Below are 23,584 nucleotides of genomic sequence, written 5' to 3' on the forward strand. Positions count from 1 at the left end.
GTATGTCTGTTATGTATATGTCTCTCTGTCTCAGTATGTCTGTTATGTATATGTCTCTCTGTTTGTCTCAGTATTTCTGTTATGTATATGTCTCTGTCTCAGTATGTCTGTTATGTATATGTCTCTCTGTCTGTCTCAGTATGTCTGTTAAGTATATGTCTCTCTGTCTCAGTATGTCTGTTAAGTATATGTCTCTCTCTGTCTCAGTATGTCTGTTATGTATATGTCTCTCTGTCTCAATATGTCTGTTATGTATATGTCTCTCTGTCTGTCTCAATATGTCAGTTATGTATATGTCTCTCTGTCTCAGTATGTCTGTTATGTATATGTCTCTGTTTGTCTCAGTATGTCTGTTATGTATATGTCTCTGTGTCTGTCTCAGTATGTCTATTATGTATATGTCTCTCTGTCTGTCTCAGTATGTCTGTTGTGTATATGTCTCTCTGTCTCAGTATGTATGTTATGTATATGTCTCTCTGTCTCAGTATGTCTGTTATGTATATGTCTCTCTGTCTCAAGATGTCTGTTATGTATATGTCTCTGTCTGTCTCAGTATGTCTGTTATGTTTGTCTCTGTCTCAGTATGTCTGTTATGTATATGTCTCTGTCTCAGTATGTCTGTTATGTATATGTCTCTGTTTGTCTCAGTATGTCTGTTATGTATATGTCTCTCTGTCTGTCTCAGTATGTATGTTATGTATATGTCTCTGTCTGTCTCAGTATGTCTGTTATGTATATGTCTCTCTGTCTGTCTCAGTATGTCTGTTAAGTATATGTCTCTCTGTCTCAGTATGTCTGTTAAGTATATGTCTCTCTCTGTCTCAGTATGTCTGCTATGTATATGTCTCTCTGTCTGTCTCAGTATGTCTGCTATGTATATGTCTCTCTGTCTGTCTGTCTGTCTCAGTATGTCTGTTATGTATATGTCTCTCTGTTTGTCTCAGTATGTCTGTTATGTATATGTCTCTGTCTGTCTGTCTCAGTATGTCTGTTATGTATATGTCTCAGTATGTCTGTTATGTATATGTATCTCTGTCTCAGTATGTCTGTTATGTATATGTCTCTCTGTCTGTCTCAATATGTCAGTTATGTATATGTATCTCTGTCTCAGTATGTCTGTTATGTATATGTCTCTCTGTCTGTCTCAGTATGTCAGTTATGTATATGTATCTCTGTCTCAGTATGTCTGTTATGTATATGTCTCTCTGTCTGTCTCAGTATGTCTGTTGTGTATATGTCTCTCTGTCTCAGTATGTCTGTTATGTATATGTCTCTCTGTCTCAGTATGTCTGTTATGTATATGTCTCTCTGTCTCAGTATGTCTGTTATGTATATGTTTCTGTCTGTCCCAGTATGTCTGTTATGTATATGTCTCTGTCTCAGTATGTCTGTTATGTATATGTCTCTGTTTGTCTCAGTATGTCTGTTATGTTTATGTCTCTCTGTCTCAGTATGTCTGTTATGTATGTCTCTCTCAGTATGTATGTTATGTATATGTCTCTGTCTGTCTCAGTATGTCTGTTATGTATATGTCTCTCTGTCTGTCTCAGTATGTCTGTTATGTGTATGTTTCTCTGTCTTAGTGTGTCTGTTATGTATATGTCTCTGAGTCTGTCTCAGTATGTCTGTTATGTATATGTCTTTCTGTCTGTCTCAGTATGTTTGTTATGTATATGTCTCTCTGCCTCAGTGTGTCTGTTATGTATATGTCTCTGTCTGTCTCAGTATGTATGTTATGTATATGTCTCTGTCTCAGTATGTCTGTTATGTATATGTCTCTCTGTCTGTCTCAGTATGTCTGTTATGTGTATGATTCTTTATCTTAGTGTGTCTGTTATGTATATGTCTCTGTGTCTGTCTCAGTATGTCTGTTATTTATATGTCTCTCTGTCTGTCTCAGTATGTCTGTTATGTATATGTCACTGTGTCTGTCTCAGTATGTCTGTTATGTATATGTCTCTCTGTCTGTCTCAGTATGTTATGTATATGTCTCTCTGTATGTCTCAGTATGGCTGTTATGTATATGTCTGTCTGTCTCAGTATGTTTGTTATGTATATGTCTCTCTGCCTCAGTGTGTCTATTATGTATATGTCTCTCTGTCTGTCTCAGTATGTCTGTTGTGTATATGTCTCTCTGTCTCAGTATGTATGTTATGTATATGTCTCTCTGTCTCAGTATGTCTGTTATGTATATGTCTCTCTGTCTCAGTATGTCTGTTATGTATATGTCTCTGTCTCAGTATGTCTGTTATGTATATGTCTCTCTGTCTGTCTCAGTATGTATGTTATGTATATGTCTCTGTGTCTGTCTCAGTATGTTATGTATATGTCTCTGTGTCTGTCTCAGTATGTCTGTTATGTCTATGTCTCTCTGTCTGTCTCAGTATGTCTGTTGTGTATATGTCTCTCTGTCTCAGTATGTATGTTATGTATATGTCTCTCTGTCTCAGTATGTCTGTTATTTATATGTCTCTGTCTGTCTCAGTATGTCTGTTATGTATATGTCTCTGTCTCAGTATGTCTGTTATGTATATGTCTCTGTTTGTCTCAGTATGTCTGTTATGTATATGTGTCTGTCTGTCTCAGTATGTATGTTATGTATATGTCTCTCTGTGTCAATATGTCTGTTATGTATATGTCTCTCTGTCTGTCTCAGTATGTCTGTTATGTATATGTCTCTGTGTCTGTCTCAGTATGTCTCTTATCTATATGTCTCTCTGTCTCAGTATGTCTGTTATGTATATGTCTCTCTGTCTGTCTCAGTATGTTATGTATATGTCTCTCTGTCTGTCTCAGTATGTCTGTTATGTATATGCCTCTCTGTCTCAGTATGTCTGTTATGTATATGTCTCTCTGTCTGTCTCACTATGTCTGTTATGTATATGTCTTTCTGTCTCAGGATGTCTGTTATGTATATGCCTCTCTCTCAGTATGTCTGTTATGTATATGTTTCTGTGCCTCAGTATGTCTGTTATGTATATGTCTCTGTGTCTATCTCTCTGTCTCAGTATGTCTGTTATGTGTATGTCTCTCTGTCTCAGTATGTCTGTTATGTATATGTCTCTGTGTCTGTCTCAGTATGTCTGTTATGTATATGTCTTTCTGTCTCAGGATGTCTGTTATGTATATGCCTCTCTGTCTCAGTATGTCTGTTATGTATATGTTTCTGTGCCTCAGTATGTCTGTTATGTATATGTCTCTGTGTCTGTCTCAGTATGTCTCTTATGTATATGTCTCTCTGTCTCAGTATGTCTGTTATGTATATGTCTCTCTGTCTTAGTATGTCTGTTATATATATGTCTCTGTCTGTCTCAGTATGTCTGTTATGTATATGTCTCTGTCTCAGTATGTCTGTTATATATATGCCTCTCTGTCTCAGTATGTCTGTAATGTATATGTCTCTGTTTCTCAGTATGTCTGTTATGTATATGTATCTCTGTCTCAGTATGTCTGTTATGTATATGTGTCTGTCTCTGTGTCTCAGTATGTCTGTTATGTACATGTATCTCTGTCTCAGTATGTCTGTTATATATATATATATATATATATATATATGTCTCTCTGTCTGTCTCAGTATGTCTGTTATGTATATGCCTCTCTGTCTCAGTATGTCTGTTATGTATATGTCTCTGTGTCTCAGTATGTCTGTTATGTATATGTCTCTGTGTCTGTCTCAGTATGTCTCTTATGTATATGTCTCTCTGTCTCAGTATGTCTGTTATGTATATGTCTCTCTGTCTCAGTATGTCTGTTATGTATATGTCTGTCTGTCTCAGTATGTCTGTTATGTATATGTCTCTGTGTCTGTCTCTGTGTCTCAGTATGTCTGTTATGTATATGTATCTCTGTCTCAGTATGTCTGTTATATATATGTCTCTCTGTCTGTCTCAGTATGTCTGTTATGTATATATCTCTCTGTTTCAGTATGTCTGTTGTGTAAATGTCTCTGTCTCAGTATGTCTGTTATGTATATGTCTCTCTGTCTGTCTCAGTATGTCTGTTAAGTATATGTCTCTGTGTCTCAGTATGTCTGTTATGTATATGTCTCTCTGTCTCAGTATGTCTGTTATGTATATGTATCTGAGTCTCAGTGTGTCTGTTATGTATATGTCTCTCTGTCTCAGTATGTCTGTTAAGTATATGTCTCTCTCTGTCTCAGTATGTCTGTTATGTATATGTCTCTCTGTCTCAATATGTCTGTTATGTATATGTCTCTCTGTCTGTCTCAATATGTCTGTTATGTATATGTCTCTCTGTCTGTCTCAGTATGTCTGTTATGTATATGTCTCTGTCTGTCTCAGTATGTCTGTTATGTATATGTCTCTGTGTCTGTCTCAGTATGTCTATTATGTATATGTCTCTCTGTCTGTCTCAGTATGTCTGTGTATATGTCTCTCTGTCTCAGTATGTCTGTTATGTATATGTCTCTCTGTCTCAAGATGTCTGTTATGTATATGTCTCTGTCTGTCTCAGTATGTCTGTTATGTATATGTCTCTCTGTCTGTCTCAGTATGTCTGTTATGTATATGTCTCTCTGTTTGTCTCAGTATTTCTGTTATGTATATGTCTCTGTCTCAGTATGTCTGTTATGTATATGTCTCTCTGTCTCAGTATGTCTGTTAAGTATATGTCTCTCTCTGTCTCAGTATGTCTGTTATGTATATGGCTCTCTGTCTCAATATGTCTGTTATGTATATGTCTCTGTCTCAGTATGTCTGTTATGTATATGTCTCTGTTTGTCTCAGTATGTCTGTTATGTATATGTCTCTCTGTCTGTCTCAGTATGTATGTTATGTATATGTCTCTGTCTGTCTCAGTATGTCTGTTATGTATATGTCTCTGTCTGTCTCAGTATGTCTGTTAAGTATATGTCTCTCTGTCTCAGTATGTCTGTTAAGTATATGTCTCTCTCTGTCTCAGTATGTCTGTTATGTATATGTCTCTCTGTCTCAATATGTCTGTTATGTATATGTCTCTCTGTCTGTCTCAGTATGTCTGTTATGTATATGTCTCTCGGTCTGTCTCAGTATGTCTGCTATGTATATGTCTGTCTGTCTGTCTGTCTGTCTCAGTATGTCTGTTATGTATATGTCTCTCTGTTTGTCTCAGTATGTCTGTTATGTATATGTCTCTGTCTGTCTCAGTATGTCTGTTATGTATATGTCTCAGTATGTCTGTTATGTATATGTATCTCTGTCTCAGTATGTCTGTTATGTATATGTCTCTCTGTCTGTCTCAATATGTCAGTTATGTATATGTATCTCTGTCTCAGTATGTCTGTTATGTATATGTCTCTCTGTCTGTCTCAGTATGTCAGTTATGTATATGTATCTCTGTCTCAGTATGTCTGTTATGTATATGTCTCTCTGTCTCAGTATGTCTGTTATGTATATGTCTCTCTGTCTCAATATGTCTGTTATGTATATGTCTCTCTGTCTGTCTCAATATGTCTGTTATGTATATGTCTCTCTGTCTGTCTCAGTATGTCTGTTATGTATATGTCTCTGTCTGTCTCAGTATGTCTGTTATGTATATGTCTCTGTGTCTGTCTCAGTATGTCTATTATGTATATGTCTCTCTGTCTGTCTCAGTATGTCTGTGTATATGTCTCTCTGTCTCAGTATGTCTGTTATGTATATGTCTCTCTGTCTCAAGATGTCTGTTATGTATATGTCTCTGTCTGTCTCAGTATGTCTGTTATGTATATGTCTCTCTGTCTGTCTCAGTATGTCTGTTATGTATATGTCTCTCTGTTTGTCTCAGTATTTCTGTTATGTATATGTCTCTGTCTCAGTATGTCTGTTATGTATATGTCTCTCTGTCTCAGTATGTCTGTTAAGTATATGTCTCTCTCTGTCTCAGTATGTCTGTTATGTATATGGCTCTCTGTCTCAATATGTCTGTTATGTATATGTCTCTGTCTCAGTATGTCTGTTATGTATATGTCTCTGTTTGTCTCAGTATGTCTGTTATGTATATGTCTCTCTGTCTGTCTCAGTATGTATGTTATGTATATGTCTCTGTCTGTCTCAGTATGTCTGTTATGTATATGTCTCTGTCTGTCTCAGTATGTCTGTTAAGTATATGTCTCTCTGTCTCAGTATGTCTGTTAAGTATATGTCTCTCTCTGTCTCAGTATGTCTGTTATGTATATGTCTCTCTGTCTCAATATGTCTGTTATGTATATGTCTCTCTGTCTGTCTCAGTATGTCTGTTATGTATATGTCTCTCGGTCTGTCTCAGTATGTCTGCTATGTATATGTCTGTCTGTCTGTCTGTCTGTCTCAGTATGTCTGTTATGTATATGTCTCTCTGTTTGTCTCAGTATGTCTGTTATGTATATGTCTCTGTCTGTCTCAGTATGTCTGTTATGTATATGTCTCAGTATGTCTGTTATGTATATGTATCTCTGTCTCAGTATGTCTGTTATGTATATGTCTCTCTGTCTGTCTCAATATGTCAGTTATGTATATGTATCTCTGTCTCAGTATGTCTGTTATGTATATGTCTCTCTGTCTGTCTCAGTATGTCAGTTATGTATATGTATCTCTGTCTCAGTATGTCTGTTATGTATATGTCTCTCTGTCTCAGTATGTCTGTTATGTATATGTCTCTCTGTCTCAGTATGTCTGTTATGTATATGTCTCTGTCTGTATCAGTATGTCTGTTATGTATATGTTTCTGTCTGTCCCAGTATGTCTGTTATGTATATGTCTCTGTCTCAGTATGTCTGTTATGTATATGTCTCTGTTTGTCTCAGTATGTCTGTTATGTTTATGTCTCTCTGTCTCAGTATGTCTGTTATGTATGTCTCTCTCAGTATGTATGTTATGTATATGTCTCTGTCTGTCTCAGTATGTCTGTTATGTATATGTCTCTCTGTCTGTCTCAGTATGTCTGTTATGTGTATGTTTCTCTGTCTTAGTGTGTCTGTTATGTATATGTCTCTGAGTCTGTCTCAGTATGTCTGTTATGTATATGTCTTTCTGTCTGTCTGTCTCAGTATGTTTGTTATGTATATGTCTCTCTGCCTCAGTGTGTCTGTTATGTATATGTCTCTCTGTCTGTCTCAGTATGTCTGTTATGTATATGTCTCTGTCTCAGTATGTCTGTTATGTATATGTCTCTCTGTCTGTCTCAGTATGTCTGTTATGTGTATGATTCTTTATCTTAGTGTGTCTGTTATGTATATGTCTCTGTGTCTGTCTCAGTATGTCTGTTATTTATATGTCTCTCTGTCTGTCTCAGTATGTCTGTTATGTATATGTCACTGTGTCTGTCTCAGTATGTCTGTTATGTATATGTCTGTCTGTCTCAGTATGTTATGTATATGTCTCTCTGTATGTCTCAGTATGGCTGTTATGTATATGTCTGTCTGTCTCAGTATGTTTGTTATGTATATGTCTCTCTGCCTCAGTATGTCTATTATGTATATGTCTCTCTGTCTGTCTCAGTATGTCTGTTGTGTATATGTCTCTCTGTCTCAGTATGTATGTTATGTATATGTCTCTCTGTCTCAGTATGTCTGTTATGTATATGTCTCTCTGTCTCAAGATGTCTGTTATGTATATGTCTCTGTCTGTCTCAGTATGTCTGTTATGTATATGTCTCTGTCTCAGTATGTCTGTTATGTATATGTCTCTGTTTGTCTCAGTATGTCTGTTATGTATATGTCTCTGTCTGTCTCAGTATGTATGTTATGTATATGTTTCTGTCTGTCTCAGTATGTCTGTTATGTATATGTCTCTCTGTCTGTCTCAGTATGTCTGTTAAGTATATGTCTCTCTGTCTCAGTATGTCTGTTAAGTATATGTCTCTCTCTGTCTCAGTATGTCTGTTATGTATATGTCTCTGTCTGTATCAGTATGTCTGTTATGTATATGTTTCTGTCTGTCTCAGTATGTCTGTTATGTATATGTCTCTCTGTCTCAATATGTCTGTTATGTATATGTCTCTCTGTCTGTCTCAGTATGTCTGTTATGTATATGTCTCTCGGTCTGTCTCAGTATGTCTGTTATGTATATGTCTCTCTGTTTGTCTCAGTATGTCTGTTATGTATATGTCTCTGTCTGTCTCAGTATGTCTGTTATGTATATGTCTCAGTATGTCTGTTATGTATATGTATCTCTGTCTCAGTATGTCTGTTATGTATATGTCTCTCTGTCTGTCTCAATATGTCAGTTATGTATATGTATCTCTGTCTCAGTATGTCTGTTATGTATATGTCTCTCTGTCTGTCTCAGTATGTCAGTTATGTATATGTATCTCTGTCTCAGTATGTCTGTTATGTATATGTCTCTCTGTCTGTCTCAGAATGTCTGTTGTGTATATGTCTCTCTGTCTCAGTATGTCTGTTATGTATATGTCTCTGTCTGTATCAGTATGTCTGTTATGTATATGTTTCTGTCTGTCTCAGTATGTCTGTTATGTATATGTCTCTGTCTCAGTATGTCTGTTATGTATATGTCTCTGTCTGTCTCAGTATGTCTGTTATGTATATGTCTCTCTGTCTGTCTCAGTATGTCTGTTATGTGTATGTTTCTCTGTCTTAGTGTGTCTGTTATGTATATGTCTCTGAGTCTGTCTCAGTATGTCTGTTATGTATATGTCTCTCTGTCTGTCTCAGTATGTTTGTTATGTATATGTCTCTCTGCCTCAGTGTGTCTGTTATGTATATGTCTCTCTGTCTGTCTCAGTATGTCTGTTATGTATATGTCTCTGTCTCAGTATGTCTGTTATGTATATGTCTCTCTGTCTGTCTCAGTATGTCTGTTATGTGTATGATTCTTTATCTTAGTGTGTCTGTTATGTATATGTCTCTGTGTCTGTCTCATTATGTCTGTTATTTATATGTCTCTCTGTCTGTCTCAGTATGTCTGTTATGTATATGTCACTGTGTCTGTCTCAGTATGTCTGTTATGTATATGTCTCTCTGTCTGTCTCAGTATGTTATGTATATGTCTCTCTGTATGTCTCAGTATGGCTGTTATGTATATGTCTCTCTGTCTGTCTCAGTATGTTTGTTATGTATATGTCTCTCTGCCTCAGTGTGTCTGTTATGTATATGTCTCTGTGTGTCTCAGTATGTCTGTTATGTATATGTCTCTGTGTCTCAGTATGTATGTTATGTATATGTCTCTCTGTCTGTCTCAGTATGTCTGTTATGTATATGTCACTCTGTCTCAGTATGTCTGTTATGTATATGTCTTTCTCTGTCTTAGTATGTCTGTTATGTATATGTCTCTCTGTCTGTCTCAGTATGTCTGTTATGTATGTCTCTCTCTGTCTTAGTATGTCTGTTAAGTATATGTCTCTCTGTATGTCTCAGTATGTCTGTTATGTATATGTCTCTCTGTCTGTCTCAGTATGTTTGTTATGTATATGTCTCTCTGCCTCAGTGTGTCTGTTATGTATATGTCTCTCTGTCTGTCTGTCTCAGTATGTCTGTTATGTATATGTCTCTCTGTCTGTCTCAGTATGTATGTTATGTATATGTCTCTGTCTGTCTCAGTATGTCTGTTATGTATATGTCTCTCTGTCTGTCTCAGTATGTCTGTTATGTGTGTGTTTCTCTGTCTTAGTATGTCTGTTATGTATATGTCTCTGTGTCTGTCTCAGTATGTCTGTTGTGTATATGTCTCTGTGTCTGTCTCAGTATGTCTGTTATGTATATGTCTCTCTGTCTGTCTCAGTATGTTATGTATATGTCTCTCTGTATGTCTCAGTATGGCTGTTATGTATATGTCTCTCTGTCTGTCTCAGTATGTTTGTTATGTATATGTCTCTCTGCCTCAGTGTGTCTGTTATGTATATGTCTCTCTGTGTGTCTCAATATGTCTGTTATGTATATGTCTCTGTGTCTCAGTATGTATGTTATGTATATGTCTCTCTGTCTGTCTCAGTATGTCTGTTATGTATATGTCTCTCTGTCTCAGTATGTCTGTTATGTATATGTCTCTCTCTCTGTCTTAGTATGTCTGTTAAGTATATGTATCTCTGTATGTCTCAGTATGTCTGTTATGTATATGTCTCTCTGTCTGTCTCAGTATGTTTGTTATGTATATGTCTCTCTGCCTCAGTGTGTCTGTTATGTATATGTCTCTCTGTCTGTCTCAGTATGTCTGTTATGTATATGTCTCTCTGTCTGTCTCAGTATGTATGTTATGTTTATGTCTCTGTCTGTCTCAGTATGTCTGTTATGTATATGTCTCTCTGTCTGTCTCAGTATGTCTGTTATGTGTATGTTTCTCTATCTTAGTGTGTCTGTTATGTATATGTCTCTGTGTCTGTCTCAGTATATCTGTTATTTATATGTCTCTGTCTGTCTCAGTTTGTCTGTTATGTATATGTCTCTGTGTCTGTCTCAGTATGTCTGTTATGTATATGTCTCTCTGTCTCTCTCAGTATGTTATGTATATGTCTCTCTGTATGTCTCAGTATGGCTGTTATGTATATGTCTCTCTGTCTGTCTCAGTATGTTTGTTATATATATGTCTCTCTGCCTCAGTGTGTCTGTTATGTATATGTCTCTCTGTGTGTCTCAGTGTGTCTGTTATGTATAAGTCTCTCTGTCTGTCTCAGTATGTATGTTATGTATATGTCTCTGTGTCTCAGTATGTCTGTTATGTATATGTGTCTGTCTCAGTATGTATGTTATGTATATGTCTCTCTGTCTGTCTCAGTATGTCTGTTATGTATATGTCTCTCTATCTCAGTATGTCTGTTATGTATATGTCTCTCTGTCTCAGTATGTCTGTTATGTATGTCTCTCTGTCTCAGTATGTCTATTATGTATATGTCTCTCTCTGTCTTAGTATGTCTGTTAAGTATATGTCTCTCTGTATGTCTCAGTATGTCTGTTATGTATATGTCTCTCTGTATGTTTCAGTATGTCTGTTATGTATATGTCTCTCTGTATGTCTCAGTATGTCTGTTATGTATATGTCTCTCTGTATGTCTCAGTATGTCTGTTATGTATATGTCTCTCTGTCTGTCTCAGTTTGTCTGTTATGTATATGTCTCTCTGTATGTCTCAGTATGTCTGTTATGTATATGTCTCTCTGTATGTCTCAGTATGTCTGTTATGTATATGTCTCTCTGTCTGTCTCAGTTTGTCTGTTATGTATATGTCTCTCTGTATGTCTCAGTATGTTTGTTATGTATATGTCTCTCTGTATGTCTCAGTATGTTATGTATATGTCTCTCTGTATGTCTCAGTATGTCTGTTATGTATATGTCTCTCTGTATGTCTCAGTATGTTATGTATATGTCTCTCTGTATGTCTCAGTATGTCTGTTATGTATATGTCTCTCTGTATGTCTCAGTATGTCTGTTAAGTATATGTCTCTCTGTATGTCTCAGTATGTCTGTTATGTATATGTCTCTCTGTAGGTCTCAGTATGTCTGTTAAGTATATGTCTCTCTGTCTGTCTCATGTAATCTTTCTCCCCTTTAGGGGAATGTGGTCGCCATCAAACACGTCAATAAGAAACGCATAGAACTGACTAGACAGGTTCTTTTTGAGCTGAAACATGTGAGTATAACACCACGCTGGCTTCTGGGCGATTCTCACTATTACATGTATGACACACGCTGGCTTCTGGGCGATTCTCACTATTACATGTATAACACTGCGCCGGCTTCTGGGTGATTCTCACTATTACACATATGATACACGCTGGCTTCTGGGTGATTATCACTATTACACATGATACACGCTGGATTCTGGGTCTATTACATGTATAACACCACGCCGGCTTCTGGGTGATTCTCAGTATTACATGTATGACACACGCTGGCTTCTGGGTGATTCTCAGTATTACATGTATAACACCACGCTGGCTTCTGGGTGATTCTCACTATTACATGTATGACACACGCTGGCTTCTGGGTGGTTCTCATTATTACATGTATAACACCACGCTGGCTTCTGGGTGATTCTCACTATTACATGTATGACACACGCTGGCTTCTGGGTGATTCTCAGTATTACATGTATAACACCACGCTGGCTTCTGGGTGATTCTCACTATTACATGTATGACACACGCTGGCTTCTGGGTGATTCTCAGTATTACATGTATAACACCACGCCGGCTTCTGGGTGATTCTCAGTATTACATGTATGACACACGCTGGCTTCTGGGTGATTCTCACTATTACATGTATGACACACGGTGGCTTCTGGGTGGTTCTCGCTATTACATGTATAACACCATGCTGGCTTCTGGGTGATTCTAAGTATTACATGTATGACACACTCCGGCTTCTGGGTGATTCTCAGTATTACATGTATGACACACGCTGGCTTCTGGGTGATTCATAGTATTACATGTATAACACCACGCTGGCTTCTGGGTGATTCTCAGTATTACATGTATGGCACACGCCGGCTTCTGGGTGATTCTCAGTATTACATGTATGACACACGCCGGCTTCTGGGTGATTCTCAGTATTACATGTATGACACACGCCTTCTTCTGGGTGATTCTCAGTATTACATGTATAACACGACGCTGGCTTCTGGGTGATTCTCAGTATTACATGTATGACACACACTGGCTTCTGGGTGATTCTTAGTATTATATGTATGACACACGCCGGCTTCTGGGTGATTCTCAGTATGACATTTATGACACAAGCCAACTTCTGGCTGATTCTCAGTATTACATGTATGACACACGCCGGCTTCTGACTGATTCTCAGTAATACATGTATGACACATGCCTGGTTCTAGCTAATTATCATTATATCATGTATGACACACGCCGGCTTCTGGGTGATTCTTACTATTACATGTATAACACATGCCGTCTTATGGGTGATTATCACTATTACATGTATAACACCATGCTGGCTTCTGGGTGATTCTCAGTATTACATGTATGACACACATCGGCTTCTGGGTGTTTCTTAGTATGACATGTATGACACACGCCGGATTCTGGGTGATTCTCAGTATGACATGTATGACACATGCCGGCTTGTGGCTGATTCTCAGTAATACATGTATGACACATGTGAAGTTTGGTTACCCAGGATACTCGGGCGCCTTAGGTATGGGATGCTCCAACAAGCGGCGGCCTCAAAGACGGGGAAGTCACCCCCACAAAGGTAAACAAAAAACAAATAGAGAGGCTGAGCTATTCCAAAGATGTATCAACAATAATATAAATGTATCAATATACTTTTTAATATAAAAATATCTAAAATAGTATGGTGAATGCACCACAAACATGCAACAGTAAATACAATGAAAAAAATAAATAAAAACATGCAATATTAAACTGTATGTTTGATTCGGTTACCCAAGTGGACAAATTGAATTGGAGAGTGGAAAGTCCGTTCCTATATAATCCCCCAAGGTGAGTAAAGTGTCCAGTTCAAGCAGTTTAGGAGATAAGCAATGTCCGATTGTAAGGTATATTGTATGGTATATTACCGCTAGAAGTTTGTGATGCTCCAAGGTGTGAATGATGAGCTCCTCATGCAATGCGGTGAAGAAGATGCGATCGGTTCAACTTGCTATTAGAGTCCTCCATAAACAATGATAATCTGGATCAGGATGGGGGTGGTTCGGTCTTCCAACAATGTCCAAACTTGGGTCCTGGTGTACCTGACGCGTTTCGCTGCTGTCAGCTAGCAGCTTTTTCAAAGGTGTCTTCTTCACCGCATTGCATGAGGAGCTCATCATTCACACCTTGGAGCATCACAAACCTCTAGCGGTAATATACCATACAATATACCTTACAATCGGACATTGCATCTCCTAAACTGCTTGAACTGGACACTTTACTCACCTTGGGGGATTATATAGGAACGGACTTTCCACTCTCCAATTCAATTTGTCCACTTGGGTAACCACTAACCGAATCAAACATACAGTTTAATATTGCATGTTTTTATGTATGACACATGCCTGGTTGTAACTAATTATCAGTATAACATGTATGACACATGCCGGCTTCTGGGTGATTCTCACTATTACATGTATGACACATGCTGTCTTCTGTGTGATTCTCAGTATTACATGTATAACACCACGCTGGCTTTTGAGTGATTCTCAGGGGTATATTTACTAACATTCGTAATTCTCCCGATTTGGTGGGAGAATAATCACGAATGACATCGAAAGTGTAAAACTGCAACTTTTTGAATTTGTTACGACTAATTGACTAAGCTGCCGTATTCTGCATTTTCGGGTTTTCCGATGTCGATGTCATTCGTTTTTTTAGGCAGTGTTTTACGTGAGTGACTTGTAAAACACTGCCGACTTTAATACAATGAATCTCAGCCGGATCTGAGAGATCCGTGCTGGGCTTCATTGTGCACTTTGTTAAAAAAAAAAAAAAAGTTTAAATGTTAAAAAAAAATTGCAAGTCCAAGAATAAAAATACGAATGAATACACCATCGGTCAAAACGCGGCTGTTTAGATATGAATCTCGGTCATTTACTAAGAAGTGCAAAGCAAAAAAAAAAAAAAAACACTGCCGTGAAAAAATACAACTCGTAAAAAAGTGCTAAAAAAACCCAGACCTGCTTTTTTGAGCCGTGATTGGATAGGCATGCACGGATCCATGAGATCCGTGCATGTATATCAGTGGGAAGGGGTGGGAAAGTGTTAATTTTTTGAAAAAAAATTGCGTGGGGTCCCCCCTCCTAAGCATAACCAGCCTCGGGCTCTTTGAGCCGATCCTGGTTGCAGAAATATGGGAAAAAAATGGACAGGGGTTCCCCCATATTTAAGCAACCAGCATCGGGCTCTGCGCCTAGTCCTGGTTCCAAAAATACGGGGGACAAAAAGCGTAGGGGTCCCCCGTATTTTTAAAACCAGCACCGGGCTCCACTAGCTGGATAGATAATGCCACAGCCGGGGGTCACTTTTATACCGTGCCCTGCGGCCGTGGCATCAAATATCCAACTAGTCACCCCTGGCCAGGGTACCCTGGGGGAGTGGGGACCCCTTCAATCAAGGGGTCCCCCCCCAGCCACCCAAGGGCATGGGGTGAAGCCCGAGGCTGTCCCCCCCATCCAATGGGCTGCGGATGGGGGGCTGATAGCCTTTTTGTAAAAGTGTCAGATATCGTTTTTAGTAGCAGTACTACAAGGCCCAGCAAGCCTCCCCCACATGCTGGTACTTGGAGAACCACAAGTACCAGCATGCGGCGGAAAAACGGGCCCGCTGGTACCTGTAGTACTACTACTAACAAAATACCCAAAAAAAGACAATACACACACACCTTGAAAGTAAAGTTTTATTACATCCATCCACACAAACATACATACATACATACTTACCTTATGTTCACACGAGGGTCGGTCCTCTTCTCCAGTAGAATCCATGGGGTACCTGTTGAATAAATTATACTCACCAGATCCAGGGTACCAGGCTCCTCGGATAATCCTTTTGTAATCCACGTACTTGATAAAAAAAATAAAACGGAGACCCGAGCCACGCACTGAAAGGGGCCGCATGTTTTCACATGGGTCCCCTTTCCCCGAATGCCAGAAACCCACTCTGACTTCTGTCTAAGTGGGTTTCTTCAGCCAATCAGGGAGCGCCACGTTGTGGCACCCTCCTGATCGGCTGTGTGCTCCTGTACTGTCTGACAGGCGGCACACGGCAGTGTTACAATGTAGCGCCTATGCGCTCCATTGTAACCAATGGTGGGAACTTTGTGGTCAGCGGTGAGGTCACTTTCGGTCAACCGCTGAGCAGAAAGTTCCCACCATTGGTTACAATGGAGCGCATAGGCGCTACATTGTAACACTGCCGTGTGCCGCCTGTCAGACAGTACAGGAGCACACAGCGATCAGGAGGGTGCTACAACGTGGCGCTCCCTGATTGGCTGAAGAAACCCACTTAGACATCAGTCAGAGTGGGTTTCTGGCATTCGGGGAAAGGGGACCCATGTGAAAACATGGGTCCCCTTTCAGTGCGTGGCTCGGGTATCCGTTTTATTTTTTTAATCAAGTACGTGGATTACAAAAGGATTATCCGAGGAGCCTGGTACCCTGGATCTGGTGAGTATAATTTATTCAACAGGTACCCCATGGATTCTACTGGAGAAGAGGACCGACCCTCGTGTGAACATAAGGTAAGTATGTATGTATGTTTGTGTGGATGGATGTAATAAAACTTTACTTTCAAGGTGTGTGTGTATTGTCTTTTTTTGGGTATTTTTTTAGTAGTAGTACTACAGGTACCAGCGGGCCCGTTTTTCCGCCGCATGCTGGTACTTGTGGTTCTCCAAGTACCAGCATGTGGGGGAGGCTTGCTGGGCCTTGTAGTACTGCTACTAAAAACGATATCTGACACTTTTACAAAAAGGCTATCAGCCCCCCATCCGCAGCCCATTGGATGGGGGGGACAGCCTCGGGCTTCACCCCTGGCCCTTGGGTGGCTGGGGGGACAACCCTTTGATTGAAGGGGTCCCCACTCCCCCAGGGTACCCCAGCCAGGGGTGACTAGTTGGATATTTGATGCCACGGCCGCAGGGCACGGTATAAAAGTGACCCCCGGCTGTGGCATTATCTGTCCAGCTAGTGGAGCCCGGTGCTGGTTTTAAAAATACGGGGGACCCCTACGCTTTTTGTCCCCCGTATTTTTGGAACCAGGACCAGGCGCAGAGCCCGATGCTGGTTACTTAAATATGGGGGAACCCCTGTCCATTTTTTTCCCATATTTCTGCAACCAGGATCGGCTCAAAGAGCCCGAGGCTGGTTATGCTTAGGAGGGGGGACCCCACGCAAATTTTTTTCAAAAAATTAACACTTTCCCACCCCTTCCCACTGATATACATGCACGGATCTCATGGATCCGTGCATGCCTATCCAATCACGGCTCAAAAAAGCAGGTCTGTTTTTTTTAGCACTTTTTTATGAGTTGTATCTTTTCACGGCAGTGTTTTTTTTTTTTTTTTGCTTTGCACTTCTTAGTAAATGACCGAGATTCATATCTAAACAGCCGCGTTTTGACCGATGGTGTATTCATTCGTATTTTTATTCTTGGACTTGCAAAAAAAAAACGAATGGCCTCATCACTGCCGTGATTTCTGCTTAGTAAATTCCCGAGATGACACTTTGAAGAAAAAACGGCATCTCGGACAAAATCGGGACCTTAGTAAATATACCCCTCAGTATTACATGTATGACACACACCGGCTTCTGGCTGATTCTCAGTATTACATGTAAGAAACATGCTGGCTTCTTGGTAATTCTCAGTATCACAGGTATGACATATACCAGCTTCTGGCTGATTGTCACTATTACATGTATGACACACGCCGGCTTGTGGGTGATTCTCAGTATTACATGTATGAAAAATGACGGCTTCTGGGTGATTCTCAGTATTGCATGTATGACAGACTCCGACTTCTGGGTGATTCTTAGTATTACATGTATGACACACGCCAGCTTCTGTCTAATTCTCAGTATGACATGTATGACACACTCCAACTTCTGGGTGATTATGAGTTTTACATGTATGACACATGCCGGATTCTGGCTGATGCTCAGTATTACATGTATGACACACGCTTGCTTCTGGGTGTTTCACAGAATTACATGTGTGACACATGCCGGCTTCTGTGTGATTCTCAGTATTACATGTATGACACCTGCTGGTATCTGAATGATTCTTACTATTACATGTATGACACACGATGGCTTCTAGGTTATTCTCAGTATTACATGTATGACACATGCCGGCTTTCTGGGTGATTCTCACTATTACATGTATGACACACGCCGGCTTCTGGTTGATTCTCAGTATTACATGGTGATTTTCATTATTACATATATGACACATGCTGGCTTCTGGTTGATTCTCAGTATTACATGTATGACACACGCAGCCTTCTGGGTGATTCTCAATTTACATGTACAGTATGACACACGCCGGCTTCTGGGTGATTCTCAATATTACATGTATGACACATGCTGGCTTTTGGATAATTCTCAGTAATACATGTATGACAGATGCCGGCTTCTGGGTGATTCTCAGTAATACATGTATGACAGATGCCGGCTTCTGGGTGATTCTCAGTTTTACATGTATGATACACGACGGCTTCTGGCTGATTCTCAGCTGAATCCTTTACAATACGGGGCCCCAGTTACAGTGTACGCCAGCTGAATCCTATACAGTACGGGGCCCCCGTTGTAGTGTATGCCAGCTGTAATAAATATGGCTATGTGTCCTCAACCATCTTTTCTCCCATAGATGAGAGATGTTCAGTTCAATCATCTGACGCGATTCCTAGGGGCCTGTATCGACCCTCCAAACATTTGTATTGTGACAGAGTATTGCCCCAGGGGCAGCTTGCAGGTACAACACTGAACATATTATTATATAGTACAGGAGAAAATATAAGGATAACACAGTAATAGGTGCAGAGTGATAGCGGGGCAGCTGTCGGGGTAACACAGTATTAGATGCAGAGTGATAGCGGGGCAGGTGTCAGGGTAACACAGTATTAGATGCAGAGTGATAGTGGGGCAGGTGTTAGGGTAACACAGTATTAGATGCAGAGTGATAGCGGGGCAGGTGTCAGGGTAACACAGTATTAGATGCAGAGGGATAGCGGGGCAGGTGTTGGGGTAACACAGTATTAGATGCAGAGTGATAGCGGGGCAGGTGTTGGGGTAACACAGTATTAGATGCAGAGTGATAGCGGGGCAGGTGTCAGGGTAACACAGTATTAGATGCAGAGGGATAGCGGGGCAGGTGTCAGGGTAACACAGTATTAGATACAGAGTGATAGCGGGGCAGGTGTCAGGGTAACACAGTATTAGATGCAGAGGGATAGCGGGGCAGGTGTCAGGGTAACACAGTATTAGATGCAGAGGGATAGCGGGGCAGGTGTCAGGGTAACACAGTATTAGATGCAGAGTGATAGCGGGGCAGGTGTCAGGGTAACACAGTATTAGATGCAGAGGGATAGCGGGGCAGGTGTTAGGGTAACACAGTATTAGATACAGAGTGATAGCGGGGCAGGTGTCGGGATAACACAGTATTAGATGCAGAGTGATAGCGGGGCAGGTGTCAGGGTAACACAGTATTAGATGCAGAGGGATAGCGGGGCAGGTGTTAGGGTAACACAGTATTAGATACAGAGTGATAGCGGGGCAGGTGTCGGGGTAACACAGTATTAGATGCAGAGGGATAGCGGGGCATGTGTCAGGGTAACACAGTATTAGATGCAGAGGGATAGCGGGGCATGTGTCAGGGTAACACAGTATTAGATGCAGAGTGATAGCGGGGCAGGTGTCAGGGTAACACAGTATTAGATGCAGAGGGATAGCGGGGCAGGTGTCAGGGTAACACAGTATTAGATGCAGAGTGATAGCGGGGCAGGTGTTAGGGTAACACAGTATTAGATGCAGAGTGATAGCGGGGCAGGTGTCAGGGTAACACAGTATTAGATGCAGAGTGATAGCGGGGCTGGTGTCAGGGTAACACAGTATTAGAGGCAGAGTGATAGCGGGGCAGGTGTCAGGGTAACACAGTATTAGATGCAGAGTGATAGCGGGGCAGGTGTCAGGGTAACACGGGAATAAATGCAGAGTGATAGCGTATCAGAGTAACACAGTATTAGATGCAGAGTGATAGCGGGCAGGTGTTAGGGTAACACAGTATTAAATGCAGAGTGATAGTGGGGCAGATGTCAGGGTAACACAGTATTAGATGCAGTGATAGCAGGGCAGGTGTCGGGGTAACACAGTATTAGATGCAGAGTGATAGCGGGGCAGGTGTTAGGGTAACACAGTATTAGATGCAGTGATAGCAGGGCAGGTGTCAGGGTAACACAGTATTAAATGCAGAGTGATAGCAGGGCAGGTGTTGGGGTAACACAGTAATAGATGCAGAGTGATAGCGGGGCAGGTGTCGGGATAACACAGTATTAGATACAGAGTGATAGCGGGGCAGGTGTCGGGGTAACACAGTATTAGATGCAGTGATAGCGGGGCAGGTGTTGGGGTAACACAGTATTAGATGCAGAGTGATAGCGGGGCAGGTGTCAGGGTAACACAGTATTAGATGCAGAGTGATAGCGGGGCAGGTGTCGGGGTAACACAGTATTAGATGCAGAGTGATAGCGGGGCAGGTGTCAGGGTAACACAGTATTAGATGCAGAGTGATAGCGGGGCAGGTGTCGGGGTAACACAGTATTAGATGCAGAGTGATAGCGGGGCAGGTGTCAGGGTAACACAGTATTAGATGCAGAGTGATAGCGGGGCATGTGTCGGGGAACACAGTATTAGATGAAGAGTGATAGCGGGGCAGGTGTTGGGGTAACACAGTAATACATGCAGAGTGATAGTGGGGAAGGTGTCGGGGTAACACAGTATTAGAGGCAGAGTGATAGCGGGACAGGTGTCGGGGTAACACAGTATAAGATGCAGAGTGATAGCGGAGCAGGTGTCAGGGTAACAGTATTAGATGCAGAGTGATAGTGGTGCAGGTGTCGGGGTAACACAGTAATAGATGCAGATTGATAGTGGTGCAGGTGTCGGGGGAACACAGTATTAGATGCAGAGTGATAACGGGGCAGGTGTCAGGGTAACACAGTATTAGATGTAGAGTGATAGCGGGGCAGGTGTCGGGGTAACACAATATTAGATGTAGAGTGATAGCGGGGCAGGTGTCGGGGTAACACAGTATTAGATGCAGAGTGATAACGGGGCAGGTGTCAGGGTAACACAGTATTAGATGCAGAGTGATAGTGCGGCAGGTGTCAGGGTAACACAGTATTAGATGCAGAGTGATAACGGGGCAGGTGTCAGGGTAACACAGTATTAGCTGCAGAGTGATAGCGGGGCAGGTGTCAGGGTAACACAGTATTAGATGCAGAGTGATAGCGGGGCAGGTGTCGGGGTAACACAGTATTAGATGCAGAATGATAGTGGGGCAGGTTTCAGGGTAACACAGTATTAGATGCAGAGTGATAGCGGGGCAGGTGTCAGGGTAACACAGTATTACATGCAGAATGATCGTGGGGCAGGTGTCAGGGTAACACAGTATTACATGCAGAATGATAGTGGGGCAGGTGTCAGGGTAACACAGTATTAGATGCAGAGTGATAGCGGGGCAGGTGTCAGGGTAACACAGTATTAGATGCAGAGTGATAGCGGGGCATGTGTCGGGGAACACAGTATTAGATGCAGAGTGATAGCGGGGCAGATGTCAGGGTAACACAGTATTAGATATAGAGTGATTGCGGGGCAGGTGTCGGGTTAACACAGTATTAGATGTAGAGGGATAACTGGGCAGGTGTCGGGGGAACACAGTATTATCTGCAGAGTGATAGCGGAGCAGGTGTCAGGGTAACACAGTATTATCTGCAGAGTGATAGCGGGGCAGGTGTCGGGGTAACACAGTATTAGATGCAGAGTGATAGTGCAGCAGGTGTCAGGGTAACACAGTATTAGATGTAGAGTGATAGCGGGGCAGGTGTCAGGGTAACACAGTATTAGAGGCAGAGTGATAGCGGGGCAGGTGTCATGGTAACACAGTATTAGATGCAGAGTGATAGCAGGCAGGTGTCAGGGTAACACAGTATTAGATGCAGAGTGATAGCGGGGCAGGTGTCAGGGTAACACGGGAATAGATGCAGAGTGATAGCGTATCAGAGTAACACAGTATTAGATGCAGAGTGATAGCGGGGCAGGTGTTAGGGTAACACAGTATTAGATGCAGTGATAGCAAGGCAGGTGTCAGGGTAACACAGTATTAAATGCAGAGTGATAGTGGGGCAGATGTCAGGGTAACACAGTATTAGATGCAGAGTGATAGTGGGGAAGGTGTCAGGATAACATAGTAATAGATGCAGAGTGATAGCAGGGCAGGTGTCGGGGTAACACAGTATTAGATGCAGTGATAGCGGGGCAGGTGTTGGGGTAACACAGTGTTAGATGCAAAGTGATAGCGTGGCAGGTGTCAGGGTAACACAGTATTAGATGCAGAGTGATAGCGGGGCAGGTGTCGGGGTAACACAGTATTAGATGCAGAGTGATAGCGGGGCAGGTGTCAGGGTAACACAGTATTAGATGCAGAGTGATAGTGGGGCAGGTGTCAGGGTAACACAGTATTAGATGCAGAGTGATAGCGGTGCAGCTGTCGGGGTAACACAGTATTAGATGCAGAGTGATAGCGGGGCAGGTGTTGGGGTAACACAGTAATACATGCAAAGTGATAGTGGGGAAGGTGTCGGGGTAACACAGTATTAGAGGCAGAGTGATAGCGGGACAGGTGTCGGGGTAACACAGTATTAGATGCAGAGTGATAGTGGTGCAGGTGTCGGGGTAACACAGTAATAGATGCAGATTGATAGTGGTGCAGGTGTCGGGGGAACACAGTATTAGATATAGAGTGATAGCGGGGCAAGTGTTGGGGTAACACAGTATTAGATGCAGAGTGATAACGGGGCAGGTGTCAGGGTAACACAGTATTAGATGCAGAGTGATAGCGGGACAGGTGTCGGGGTAACACAGTATTAGATGCAGAGTGACAGCGGGGCAGGTGTCAGGGTAACACAGTATTAGATGCAGAGTGATAACGGGGCAGGTGTCAGGGTAACACAGTATTAGCTGCAGAGTGATAGCGGGGCAGGTGTCGGGGTAACACAGTATTAGATGCAGAGTGATAGTGCGGCAGGTGTCAGGGTAACACAGTATTAGATGCGGAGTGATAGCGGGGCAGGTTTCAGGGTAACACAGTATTAGATGCAGAGTGATAGCGGAGCAGGTGTCAGGTTAACACAGTATTAGATGCAGAGTGATAGCGGGGCAGGTGTCGGGGTAACACAGTATTAGATGCAGAGTGATAGCAGGGCAGGTGTCAGGGTAACACAGTATCAGATGCAGAGTGATAGCGGGGCAGGTGTCAGGGTAACACAGTATTACATGCAGAATGATAGTGGGGCAGGTGTCAGGGTAACACAGTATTAGATGCAGAGTGATAGCGGGGCAGGTGTCAGGGTATCACAGTATTAGATGCAGAGTGATAGCGGGGCAGGTGTCAGGGTAACACAGTATTAGATGCAGAGTGATAGCGGGGTATGTGTCAGGTTAACACAGTAATAGATGCAGAGTGATAGCGGGGCAGGTGTCAGGGTAACACAGTATTAGATGCAGAGTGATATCGTGGCAGATGTCAGGGTAACACAGTATTAGATATAGAGTGATTGCGGGGCAGGTGTCAGGTTAACACAGTATTAGATGTAGAGGGATAGTGGGGCAGGAGTCGGGTTAACACAGTATTAGATGTAGAGGGATAGTGGGGCAGGTGTCAGGGTAACACAGTAATAGATGCAGAGTGATAGCGGGGCAGATGTCGGAGTAACACAGTATTAGATGCAGAGTGATAGCGGGGCATGTGTCAGGGTAACACAGTAATAGAAGCAGAGTGATAGCGGGGCAGGTGTTGGGGTAACAAGGTAATAGATGCAGAGTGATAGCAGGGCAGGTGTCAGGGTAACATGGTAATAGATGCAGAGTGATAGCGGGGCAGATATCAGGGTAACACAGTATTAGATGCAGAGTGATAGCGGGGCAGATGTCGGGGTAACACATTATTAGATA

General features: G+C 41.7%; 1 protein-coding gene across 1 annotated transcript in view; it reads left to right on the forward strand.

Moving 5' to 3' along the window:
- LOC134990257 (atrial natriuretic peptide receptor 2-like) overlaps nt 1–18,329 on the forward strand; it is a gene marked incomplete at both ends in the record, with an annotated part of 139,378 nt that extends 121,049 nt beyond the window's left edge. Inside the window, 2 exons of the mRNA XM_063950667.1 lie at nt 11,456–11,533; nt 18,225–18,329. Coding sequence (XP_063806737.1) covers nt 11,456–11,533; nt 18,225–18,329 — 183 coding nt within the window. The remainder of the gene's footprint in view (nt 1–11,455; nt 11,534–18,224) is intronic.
- Nucleotides 18,330–23,584: the final 5,255 nt, after the last annotated feature.

The sequence above is a fragment of the Pseudophryne corroboree genome, unplaced genomic scaffold (genome assembly GCF_028390025.1).
Source record: "Pseudophryne corroboree isolate aPseCor3 unplaced genomic scaffold, aPseCor3.hap2 scaffold_1153, whole genome shotgun sequence".
Lineage (NCBI taxonomy): Eukaryota > Metazoa > Chordata > Amphibia > Anura > Myobatrachidae > Pseudophryne > Pseudophryne corroboree.